Source organism: Nicotiana attenuata, unplaced genomic scaffold (genome assembly GCF_001879085.1).
Source record: "Nicotiana attenuata strain UT unplaced genomic scaffold, NIATTr2, whole genome shotgun sequence".
Classification (NCBI taxonomy): domain Eukaryota; kingdom Viridiplantae; phylum Streptophyta; class Magnoliopsida; order Solanales; family Solanaceae; genus Nicotiana; species Nicotiana attenuata.
In genome coordinates, this window is record NW_017673963.1 from 1 (window position 1) to 12,768 (window position 12,768).

At 34.0% G+C, this 12,768-nt stretch overlaps 1 protein-coding gene and 1 non-coding gene across 3 annotated transcripts; one reads left to right on the top strand and one right to left on the bottom strand.

Moving 5' to 3' along the window:
* Window positions 1-860: 860 nt before the first annotated feature.
* On the bottom strand, window positions 861-933 carry TRNAE-CUC. Its single transcript has one exon. It is a non-coding gene; the product is annotated as a tRNA-Glu (tRNA).
* Window positions 934-4,771: 3,838 nt separating this feature from the next.
* On the top strand, window positions 4,772-11,577 carry LOC109217715 (BTB/POZ domain-containing protein At2g30600). Of its 2 annotated transcripts, XM_019381981.1 has the most exons (13): window positions 4,772-4,878; window positions 5,541-6,389; window positions 6,889-7,215; window positions 7,736-7,966; window positions 8,314-8,475; window positions 9,001-9,213; window positions 9,302-9,349; window positions 9,436-9,494; window positions 9,620-9,746; window positions 9,837-9,911; window positions 10,000-10,080; window positions 10,982-11,050; window positions 11,195-11,577. In XM_019381981.1, exons 2-13 carry the CDS (start codon window positions 5,586-5,588, stop codon window positions 11,411-11,413), a joined length of 2,415 nt encoding a protein of 804 aa, XP_019237526.1. In that variant the 5' UTR covers window positions 4,772-4,878; window positions 5,541-5,585; the 3' UTR covers window positions 11,414-11,577. The 2 variants fall into 2 exon arrangements, with proteins under 2 accessions (XP_019237526.1, XP_019237525.1); XM_019381980.1 differs by lacking the exon at window positions 4,772-4,878 and having other exon boundaries at window positions 4,951-6,389.
* The last annotated feature ends 1,191 nt before the right edge of the window (window positions 11,578-12,768 follow it).

Below are 12,768 nucleotides of genomic sequence, written 5' to 3' on the forward strand. Positions count from 1 at the left end.
CCCACTCATCCATCTCTCTTCTCCGGATCAGCTCCGTATTTTCCGGATAGCAGCGGCAACATATCAAATCAAGTCCGAACTAGAAAATTTTGGACGGTGAGTGAACAAAACTATAGTGTTACCTGTAATTCATCCGATGGCAACAACTCGGTTCAGTCTCGCTTATAGACGCTATTCAAAACTTCACTCATCTTGACCTTTTCTTAAATAAACTTGAAAGTTTTCTTCGAGTTTTAGGCTTCTGTAAGTGCTCTATTTTAAGCACTGACCTTTGTCATTAACTCCATTGTTGTGGAACTTCTCGTAATTTACTTTGGTTACTGCAATAATTGTGAGCTGTATCGGATTAGTGATTTTGAGTTCAAAGTTCTTGTTTGCCAATATGTTGCCGCTGCTACCCGAAAAATATAGAGCTAAAAAGAACTTTATCTTAAATAGGTGACCATATTTAAATTGGGTGGGCGAGTTATATTATCTTAAATAGGTGACCATATTTAAATTGGAAGGAAAAAAAATCCACATAGGCGCCATGTAGGAAAACAAAGGTGGGACATGGAGATTTAATGGATGATGGGCAAATATGATACTAAAGTATAACTGTAAGGATAAATATGTCAAAAAGTATAACGAAGGACAAATGTAACCCTTTTTGAAGAGTATAGAGGCAAATATGATCCTAAAGTATAACGATAAGGATAAATATATCAAAAAAGTATAACGAAGGACAAATATAACCCTTTTTGAAGAGTACAGAGACAAATATGACCCTTTTCCGTTTTAACAATTCAAACGAACTTTGATCACGCTAGGAGTTGGATGTGTGGATTATTTGCCAAAATATAATTGCAAAATAGATTTAGTTCCGTTGCCGGGACTTGAACCCGGGTCTCTCGGGTGAGAGCCGAGTATCCTAACCAACTAGACTACAACGGATCTTGCACAATATTGTCACCTATCTAAAATAGTACCAACGATAACATCAAACAAAAAAAATGTGTTGCCTTATCTATAGTGGTTAGCAGTATTAGTGTAATTTCTACAAGTTCAGTCTGCCAAAAAAAAAAAGAACATTATTATGCAATTTGTTCAGTTTTTCTTAATTTACTCCCTTATTTCTTTTATGATTAACTAATTGAAGGGAAAAAAGAGAAGAGGTACTATCACTTTTAGCACGCGCCAAAAACTATTTACATCTGGTAGTCGAAAAAGTGTATAAAATTTGTATAATTTTTATATATAACATATATACAAAAAATATACAAATTTTATACATTTTTTCGACAATTTTTATTTTATAGCGGCTATACAATGTCATTTTTTCAAAGGAAAATTACTCAGTTACCCCTTTTCTAAATAATTTATATCCTTATTTACCTTCTTTTAGTTCATAAAAACAAATAGGTAAAAACGTTTTATTTATAATTTTAATTTATTTTTTAATAATCATCATTTAATATACTTAATTGCGGATATACCTCATAGGGACTGTAAGTGTAGGACTTTCATAATATAGGGAGTGCAAGTGCTTAATTATAAAATACAGACCGCATATCCGCAAGACCGCAACTGAGTCATATTATAAGGGGTGTTTAGTACGATTCAAAAAATAATTTAATTTTAAAAATTCTTAATTTTAACTTTATTAAAATGATCTATAGTCACATAAAAACTTATTTTAAATTATAAATTTCAGAAAACTCCCTTTTAACTTAATGCTTAGTTAAAGTTAAACTGTGCCACCCAAATTGGGACGAGAGGAATAATGATATACTAGCCCGTTTAGCCATGAATTTTTTTCACTTTTTTTTTGATTTTTTCTTCTTCGAAATCAATGTTTGGCCATACAATTTTCAGTTTTTATTTGAAATTTTTTGGAATTTTTCAAATTTTTGAAAAACTCCCCGAAGCTATTTTTCAAAATTTTCACCTCAGATTGCTCACAAAAACTCAAACCAATCCAAAATTATATTCATATCCAAATATAACTCTAATTTTCAAATATTATTTTCACCTTCTTCGAAATTTTATGATTCTTATGTCCAAACACCCACTAAAACTCACTACTATTAGACTAGTGCCCAGTAGGGGTGTTCATAAAAACCCGAAAAATCGAACCAAACCGAAAACCAAACCAAATCGATCAAAAAAATCGATACTTTTTGGTTTGGTTTGGTTTTGGTTTTGAATTTTAAAAACCGATCAAATTTGGTTTGATTTTGGTTTTAATCAGAAAAAAACCGAACCAAACCTACTATAGAAGTAGCTATTTTAAATTTATTATTACACCTATAAATATGTATATTGTTATACAAAGTTTCAAAAAATTTATGGTAAATGTTAATAGTTTGCACTTTTAATATAGTTCTTTACCTTTACATTCTAGTTTGATTGGTAGTTTTCTTTTGTTTAGTATAAGAACCTATTTCGTGTTAAAAATAACATATTTTTAATTGAGTCCTTAAATTATTCATCACTATTTGATTCAATTATCATCAATATATCTTGATAAATAATAGATTTCTCAAAGGGCAATTGATTTGATAGTGTTACATTGAAAATGTGGTCGCCGAAATATGTGTTTGGTAGTGTATATCTTATATTTAAGAAAAAATCGATAAATAACCGAAAAACCGACATAAACCGGATCGAGAAAAACCGACTTAATTGGTTTGGTTTGATTCTAATATTTGAAAACCGACTTACTTAATTTGGTTGCTTTTTAAGGAAAAATCGATCCAAACCGAATTATGAACACCACTAGTGCCCAGATGAAGACAAAGGCATATGGATTGTGACAGTCGGGTCAAGACTATTTGAAGAATAACGTGATGAAGAAAAACATGTAGTGAAGTGGACAGAAGCCACTTCAGCTTGACGTGGCTGATAAAGACTAAATATAGAAAATCTATCCATAAATATTTAGTATTTCCCTAAAAGACTCGAATTCCATTTCCTTAATGAAGGATTGCGTATAGGTGTTCGTAACACGCAGCGGAAGACAATAACAATCCTAGGAAGATCTTTTCGTGTTTAAAAGATATTTACATATCAATAGATCGGATCTAAGACGTACCTGGTGAAGAAAGTCTCGTTTCAAAATTTCTTCGATAGTGTGAAGACTCTATGCGTATCCACACCGAGACCGATCCTTACTATCAACTCTTTGATCAATGAAACCCGCGAACAAATTGAACGAAATATTGTTCTCTTGGTCTTTCGATTCTCCCGAATATTCTGTACGCCTACGTTTCTTTTGATGATACATGTATATATATTGTAAATCACCAACACTTTCCCATTAGGTTATGAAAAAGTTAGAAACAGTAGTTTACGTTTTTCCAAGTCCAATCCACAATTGAATTTTATGGAAAATTGCAAATCTCATTCTAAATGGGTATACGTAAGTGCGTGTCCTTCATGGACTTTCTATGTCCAACTCCAACTTGGATAAAAAATATTTATTAAAATTATACACATCATTATATATATATATATAAATATTAATTATGAGCACTAGATATATACCATATATATCTATACGTATATATTTCAACCAAGAGATATAATTTAATTTTCTATTCCAAATAGAAAAGTTCAATTTGTTCACAATATTAATTATATCCTCTGTGCTAGCAAAGAATATAATAATATTTTATTTGGACTAATAACTAAATTTATTTGACTAATTAAATTCTACAATTTAATTATCAAATAATAAAGTAATTAATCCTTTAGCAAAGATCAGAACACTCGTTAGTGTGCGACCCCATAGGTTCAATACTAAACCGGTAGTAAATTGATCACATCAATATACTAATCAAGGGTGGCGTCTAGCAACACTCCTTAACGACCGGATAGCATGAAGTATACAATTTACTCTCAAGAACCAGTAGAAGAATAATGTAGTAATTCCTTCTGTCCTTATAGCTCTGGATCACCCTAGGATATGGTTCAACTGTCAAATCCTAATAGGCGACCAACTATGTGTTCATGTCAAATATAATCGACCATTGAATGACCTAAGAAACTCTTTTCTTCTTTTCATTCAATTGCCCTGGCCAAGGTCTTAGTTTGGTCGTTTATAATTCATGACGACATGGAGCTTAAACTCATTACCAAGAGTTGACAGATTCCATCTTGATCAATCACTAATTCTACAAGTATTTAATCATACCCAATATCCTTTCAACTATCGCGCTAGGGCCATAGGTGTCTGGTATCAAAGCACAATAAATAACTTGTCAATTACTATGACGATCTCAGGTCAAAGGAAATTCTTACATCACATTCTTCAAGAGAATATCCTATTGACAGTTTATGGTAATTCTAACCATTAGGAATTATCCAATGAGTCGGTTCAATGATCATATCTCTATATGCATCATCTATCTATGTGATTTAGTTAATGAGATCAACTAATCTTTATCCCATAAAGACGGTCACATAAATATTGATCTAACCGGATTACTAATGTCCAAATTAATAAACCTACGATCAAGAACAAATTTAGATTAAATTGTAAGAGACTTTGCTCTCATTATCATGATCTCTATCACGATGACAAATCTCAAAATTTAATCAAGGACCTTATCAAATTAATCAAGCAATTAATAACAATGATAAAAGAATATCAAATGACGTTCACAAAAATATATTCAAATCATCAAATATGATATTGGATTTGGGGCATATCTACTATCACTTAAAATATCCAATATACCAAGTTAACTGGATCTTTGTGCTCTGTCACTATCTTCCAACTCATTTTTTGTTTGTTTTATCTACTTGTTTCTGAATATAAAGTTAACGCTATATAATTATTACATGGTCCAGTTGTTTTCTTGATCTACTGATAGAGATAGTTCAAGATATTATGAGGTAATAAGCTTCATCCCCACCATGCAATTTCTCTAGTATTCTTTAAATTTTCTGTAAAGATCGGATTTTTTTCCATTTCTGGACATACCCATTTGCTGGATTTGAATTTTGTTTTTTATTGCATGTGTTTGTGATTTTCTATTATTCTTGAATTTTTGTGGATAATTTTCTTCAAAGATCAGATTTTTATCCGTTTTTAGGAATACCCATCTGCTGGATATTGGATTTGACTTTTTATTTTATTTTATATCAAAATAAAAAATGTGGTTCAAATTGATAGCAAGTTGGAGGTTGATAATTATTTTTGCTTGATTGATTGTATGGTGTCTAGAGATTTCTGGGTTATTTTCAGATGGTGACCATTCCAACTATATCATCATCATTTATCTGTGTAGATTTTGAGATTTTAGAAGTTGCACCTGATATATTTAGATATTGCTATCAAGGACATCTTTTTCCTTTTCTTTTTATCCTGCTGTCAAATGTCAAAGCCCTTCCCGGATCAAATTTAATGATTCTTGCCCATCACTATCTATTGAGCAAGTTGTTTTTGGAATCTTTTTTATTACTATCTGTCAGGAACTATATATAGTAAGTTTTTGTTCAATCTTTTTTTCATATTGACTATTGATCCTCTGGCTAAAAATATGGTTCACTGCCAGCTATATTGTGAAGTGAGTAAAGAAGAATTGTTTCCTCCGGGAGAAATGATGGATAAGAAGCAGAAGAAGTTTCTAACTGTGGCGCCTTTCGAGTGTGCTTGGCCTATTGATCTGAGATTTAGAGAAGCAGGAAGGGGTTGTGTAGCTTTTGATGCTTTTGCACATAATGATGTAACAGTCGTTTTTCGCGAGCAGGTAGGGAGTCAGCATTATCACTACAAAAGGGATAATTGTCCACACTATACTGTAATCATTGGTAGTCATAGGAATAAGAGATTTAAGATTGAGGTTGATGGGAAAACGGTGGTTGACGCGGCTGGTGTTGGTCTTTGTTGTTCTTCAGCATTTCAAAGCTACTGGATTAGTATCTATGATGGATTAATTAGCATTGGCAAGGGAAGGTATCCTTTTCAGAATCTTTGCTTTCAGTGGCTTGATTCGAATCCCAATTGCAGCGTTCAGTATGTTGGTCTTAGCAGTTGGGATAAACATGTTGGATACAGGAATGTTAATGTACTGCCTGTCACACCGAATCATTTATCTTTGTGGAAGCATGTGGATTATGTTGAGCATGACTTAGGCGAGGATGATTTAGAACAAGAGTTAGAAGATCAAATTGGTAATTATGAAAGTTGGGGTCTTGGAAAGTTTCTTGAGAATTGGGAGTTATCTGATATGTTCTTTGTTGTTGGAAAGGAAGAAAGGGTTGTTCCAGCTCATAAGCTCATTTTAGCTGCATGTGGAGATTTTGGTCTTAGTTCATCAGTTGAAGAAGTTGTTCACTTGCCAGACATAAGTTATTCCGTCCTTCACGCACTTCTTCAGTATGTCTACACCGGACATGCTCAGGTGAATCCTAACTTTCGGGCAAGTTCAAGTTATTATCCTTCCATTTTGTTATCTGTATACTTGATATGCTATCAATTGTGACATTGTCTGCTAAACTTTGGATACCATACTTATTGCTTATTACTTCATTGAGGAAGGAATGTCTTTTTCTATCCGAACAAGGAATTAATTCAAATGTGTCAGAAGAAACAAAACTTATTATTCAGACTTAACTATGAACTCAAATGAATTTGCTCGATTTAACTTTTGTGTATAGACTAATTCTCTTTTGCTTTTTACCTCTTTCTATTGTCTAAATTTCTTTTAAGTATGTTGAATCTGCCAAATCTTAAATCACCCTACCATGCGTGTATCAACATTATGCATTTTGAAATAGGTATAGATGTGTGTGTGTGTGTGTGAGTATAAATATGTAGTTCCAAAGCGTTGTTCTATGAAACTATTAGTGTAAATATTTATCATAAAGTTGCTGACCCACTGCAATATTTGAGCATTGTAGATTTTGGAATCTGATCTCCACTCGTTGAAGTCTTTGAGTTTACAATACAAAGTGATGCCATTGGTGAAGCAATGTGAAGAGATCCTTGAGCGACTTACGTCTAATGAGCAACTTGTTGAATCAGCTAAGCCTGTAGACATATCTTATCCGAGCTGGCTCCAATGTAGCAAAACTTTTCCATATGGGTTGCCCATTAATAGAGAAAGGCTTGAACGGTTCCTCTCGACTGGAGAATACAGTGATCTAGACATTTATGTTGGAGTTCATGACCTTGTTTTGCAATCACATAAAGTAATCCTTGGGTCATGGAGTATTCCTTTCGCAAAGGTATTTAACATTGTTATAACTTCTCTTTCACAAATTTTCCCTACTTATTGCCTTTAGTTGGAAGTCATTGTGAGGAAGTAGTACATCAAAAACCATTGGCGAAAAATCATTTTGCTGTCTTAAATCCTGTGACAATGTTCTGTTAGTTTCCCAGAATTGATTGCTGCCTTCTTTCTTAAATTCTTGGACTAGACTAGGATACATTACAAGGTTCATCTTTTCTGATGTTCAAACTCAAAATCAGCAATTTTGAAGTGTTAGCATTTTTAATGAGCATTTTTGCTGTATAAATGCATTTGAGGTGCTTAGAGAAACTTTCCCTTAGGAAACGAAGTTTATTTTGAGATCAACATGTTAATATGGATTGCTTCAATATCTTAAATTGTAGTTAGCCCCTGATAATAACATTGAAATCCAGAATCTATCATGTATCAACAGTCATACACTATGTCTGTGAGTTCTCTCCATTTCTTTCGTGAATCTATGCAACTCTGTTTTAAGCAAAATTTTGAGTTGGCAGATGTTTACCAATGGAATGAGGGAGAGTGCTTCTTCAATGGTCTGCTTAAAAGATGTCCCTCTTGAAGCATTTAAGATTATGCTAGAATTCATGTACACTGGAGAACTTAATAAAGAAGCCACCGACGGAATTAATACCTTGTTACTCCAGCTTCTTTTACTGGCGGATGAGTTTGGGGTTACTCTTCTTCATCAGGAGTGCTGCAAAATACTTTTGGAGTGCCTCTCAGAGGTAATCTTACAACTCTCCCCTCTTTCAATGCATACTTCCTCTTTTGTTGCTAAACCTGTATGGTCGTATGCATCATGTTGAAAGTGCTAATGTCAGGCTACAATTAAAAGAGTGGAGAAGTGATGCAGTTCGGACTTGTGAGCATGAGCGGAGCCGTTTTATGACAATGAGATATAAATTTATTAACACCTTTCGTCTATACATTATATGCAGGGATGGAGTTCTCCTATTGGAAGAAGGTTCAAGAACTTTTTCTATTATGCCAAGTTTATTGGACGAGGAAGAAGACACTTTGGTAAAGTCTTTGGGTCGTGATCTGTGACACTAATTGTTGGTCTTTGTTGCAGGACTCAGTATGCCCAATTCTTCAAGTGATATCATCTGTTCCCTCATGTAAACTCATTGAAGAAACCTGTGAGAGGATATTCTCGATGCACTTTGATTATTGTACAACTGCAAGCATCGACTTTGTCATGTTAGATGAAGCAAATTTTAGCAATATCCTTCAGGTGATCATCATTCCCTCCTTATTTTTTAACTTGAATAATATGAACAATGTTGCGATTTTGGATACTTGAACAAGAAACCATCACTTGGTTAAAGAAAGTATAGATTATCTAGTTCGAGTAAATGTCTGCAAGGAGGAAATATTCTTTTTCTAACTTCACGAAGGTGCAGTGTGATTATGGGTCTTATTGAATGTTTCATCCCTTGTACAAAAGAGTTCAGATGATTTAATCTTTGGGAATATTCTTGATAACGAAGTACAGGCATATGCAGCCAACATATTTCTGCTTTCTGAAACAAATACGAGTAAAAGTTTAGGGGAAATCATATGCCTTTAGCTGTCTTATAGTTGTGACCTGGTTTCTTTACTTTACATAGTAGTTTTAGTCCTTTAATTGGGTAAGATTTCAAAGACCTGAGCCTGAAAGAATATATTAAAGTCACTTGATGTGCAGATGCATTAATAAAGCTTATGTGCTATTGAATTGGCAGTATACATCTGTAACGATAAATGATGTGTTCTGCAGCATACAGATTTGACAGTGACATCCGAAGAGAGAGTTCTCAATGCCATCCTACTTTGGTGCTTACAAGCAAGAGAATTGTATGGATGGGAAACAGTAAGCGAATTAATTTTAAATTCAACACCGGAGATCCTTTTTGGGGAGAGGCTTAAGTCTCTAAATGAATTTCTGAATCTTGTGCGGTTCCCCTTACTGCCGCTTGAATTGCTGAGGAAGGTATATACCTTGATATCTAGGAGCACCTCACTTCGCCATCATTAAAGTTGAATATATGCTAATGTTGGCTTTGTTGGGAATCCTGCAGTTTGAAGGAAGTAACCTTTGCCAGCAGATTCCCACTTTTGACCATCTGGTATGTTACAACTATTTAGAGAAAGATTCCATGGGATGTTTATCATTTTGATACCTCTGGAGAATAACTCGTATGCTATGTAACAGGTTAAAGAGGCTATAAGATTTCTGGAATTTGGGGTCACCGGTTCTCAAGGAAGCCAGAAGTAAGTAGTAATACTAGTATATTAATCATGTAATAATTGAAGGACACTTATGTATTTTGTCGGAGAATGATTATCAAAAGCGTCTTGAAACTGACGCTGATAAGTGCTGTATCGTATGATAATAGGTTTCAGCATAGGAAATCAAGTTTTAAGGAGCTGCTCTACATATGTGATGGAGACAGCAATGGGGTCCTTTATTTTGCTGGTACATCATATGGGAAACACCAGTGGGTAAATCCTGTTTTGTCTAAGGTAAATCATGAAATGCAATACGCAATTTACCTTCCTTGCTTTTGCCACCTCATCTTGTAATCTACTTAACATGGATAATTCATGATTCAGAGAGTAACTATCACTGCTAGTAGCCCCATTTCAAGATGCACTGATCCTAAGGTCTTGGTGTCAAGGAATTTCCAGGTATGAATCGGAGGGGTTATTATAAAGGATTTTCTCCTTTTAAATTAGTTGAAAAGAGAAGGAAAAAAATTATCATTTTCTTTTTCAGGGTACATCTCTTGCTGGACCTCAGATGGAGGACGGAAGAAACGCTTCATGGTGGATGGTCGATGTTGGTCAAGATCACCAGGTTAGATTTATTGGTTTGTGTATACAGTGGGTGTATAAAGAATGAATAGGAAAGAAGTTATTTTGTTGCTGTAATCTGGTCCATGAATTATGGAAATAATGAATTTAATCAGTTGTAGGATTATGCCTTGAAACAATGTGAACTGCATATTTTGTTCATCGCCTTCCTTGCATGGTTTACAATGTTACATACTGATACATTCTAAAATCTCTTGTGAATGAGAAAATGCTTACATGAGTCGTGCATATAACTCTGCTCATTTAGTTGTTTTAAGTTTAGCTAATAAAGTAGAGTCTAACATATCTAAGAGTAACAAGTTATAAAGAGAACTCTTCTTGAACGACCAGGTTCACACATTATATTAGTACCTACCTAAGACCTACCCTTACGAAAAGGAAATGAACTTGTATGTTGCAGCTTGCACTTTGTTCGTGCTGATTCTCAAAATTCTGCTGTATGTGATCAAGTTCGATATTTGGTCATATTTTGTCTTTGGCTGCACCTAGTGACAGGAAATGATCCTAATTGTAGAAACTATGCATGTCCAGAGAAATCTTTTAGTATTCTTCGGCCAAGGATATCTAATTAAACATGCCTTGTAATTGACCTGCGGTAAAACACATTGAAGATTCGACATTAAAGTTTACAGTTCTCATTGTGAGGGCGTTGCATTGAGTCATGGTTGTCTAGAGTGGTGTTTGTTAGTATTACGTCTGTGTGAACGGAATACCGAAAGTGAACGCTCGTCTACTTTATTTTTCTTTTCTGTTTTTTGTTGGAACTGAGATTTGCTCTTTGGTTTCTTTGAAGGGTTATCTCTCAGTTTAATCATTTCCAAGTATTGTGACAATATCCCTGACTTCTGATGTATGTTATATTTTTTTTGCATGAATTGATGCAGCTCATGTGTAACTACTATACATTAAGACAGGACGGATCAAGAGCATTTATGAGACGTTGGAACTTTCAGGTAAGCCGTGCAACCAGTAGTCACAAAACCAGTAAATATTTCATCTCGCGTGCAAAATAGTGATGTACTCGTCTAGGTTTTACATGTATACGTTCCGGAATACACATTTTATAGGACCCTGAATTTGTATGCATTGCATTATAGGGGTCGTTGGATGGGAAAAGTTGGACAAACCTGAGAGTACATGAGAATGATCAAACTATTTGCAAGCCAGGTCAATTTGCGTCGTGGCCTATTACTGGTCCAAATGCTCTACTTCCTTTCAGGTTCTTTCGACTTCTCATGACCGCTCCTACTACGGATGATACTAACCCATGGAACTGTTGCATCTGCTTCTTAGAACTCTATGGTTATTTTCGTTAAGCGTGGTATTGGTTTAAACATGTAATGAATAGCTTAGTTTTTCCACAAACTCTTCATTTACAGTTGAAAATGTTGCATGCAGAAAATAAATTGCATGGTCTTCATATTCTGCAAAGATGTCTATAGTGCTATCATATCATCTATTCTCCGCTTACTGGTTTTGATTGGCTGGTTTCTTGTACAATGCTGTTGCATTTATTCTCAACATATATATTACCATCCCAACTATTTTTCACAAGGAAATACTCCACACCATTTTCATCACTATACCCAATAATTACAAACAAATTTATTACAGCACGTGGCTTGCCTGCAAGCCAGAGCTTATACTTATTCTTGAAGATAAAAAGGAGAAGAAGAATGAATATCAAACAAAACATTTTTGAACAGATAAAAAGATTGAGTAAATAGTTTTAGAACTAAAGATATTGTAAAAGAAATTTTCCGTTCCTCGATAAAGTTGAATGCTATTCAATGCTATAAATGTTTTATTACCCGTAAATGTGCCTACTTTTACACGTATAACAAATATTATTTTAGTAGTTCAAGAACACTTTGACAACACTTGTCACACCCTTTTTTTTTTTTTTTTTAGGACAGTGAGTTTTTCCAATTAAAGTGACATTATTCGAAATGAGACTGTTTATTTAATTAGAGTCGCCACATGGAATAAATATTATTGTGTCACAAGTCATCGGATTATTTTTAAATCTCAAATTGAGGAAATTGACTCTATTTATGGTCTGCAAAAACAGAAGATCGGGTAAAGAATTCTGTTAACCCGGGAGAAGGTGTGAGACACTCTTGAGCTCTGTGGTTTTAGCACGGTTTCTTAACAATTAATATTTGGCTTAATTATCTGAATCATTACATGTTTAAAACCTATTGTGCATTTTATCTTTCACTGTTTTTAGTTAAATATTTAAACGCTTTTAGTATTTATGAAGTTATTTTTGAACAAGTTACGATGTCGTACACTTGTCGTTCTGGTACATATTGGCACCACGTGAAATGCACCAGCGATTTACAACATGTTTATTATTATTGTTTGAAGTTATGGTCAAGTCGCGTGAAACGCGCACTTGAATTGGGGTTACGTATCATGACTATGCCACGAGAACCGTACCCATAGTCACGATAATTTATTAATCGCGCCTAAAGCAAGCTACGATGTTCACAAATTATTTATTTTCCTAAATTTGAGTCATTGGGAATTCAAATATTATGGAAGAATGTGGCTAAACTGCAAGATAATCTATACTATATTAAAAGCACGAAGGCCCTTAGCGAAATGTCGTTCGCCTTTTTTACCCTTTAAAATTAGATTTTACATTAGATAAAATAGTCATTTAAAT

What these genes read in the sequence shown, in the direction of transcription:
- LOC109217715 (XM_019381980.1), top strand. Translation starts at nt 5,526, where the DNA reads ATGGTTCACTGCCAGCTATATTGTGAAGTGAGTAAAGAAGAATTGTTT. An exon ending in TTTTGGAGTGCCTCTCAGAG is followed by an intron (nt 7,967 to 8,313) that starts GTAATCTTACAA and finishes TCTTTGTTGCAG; the next exon opens with GACTCAGTATGCCCAATTCT. An exon ending in TTCCCACTTTTGACCATCTG is followed by an intron (nt 9,350 to 9,435) that starts GTATGTTACAAC and finishes GCTATGTAACAG; the next exon opens with GTTAAAGAGGCTATAAGATT.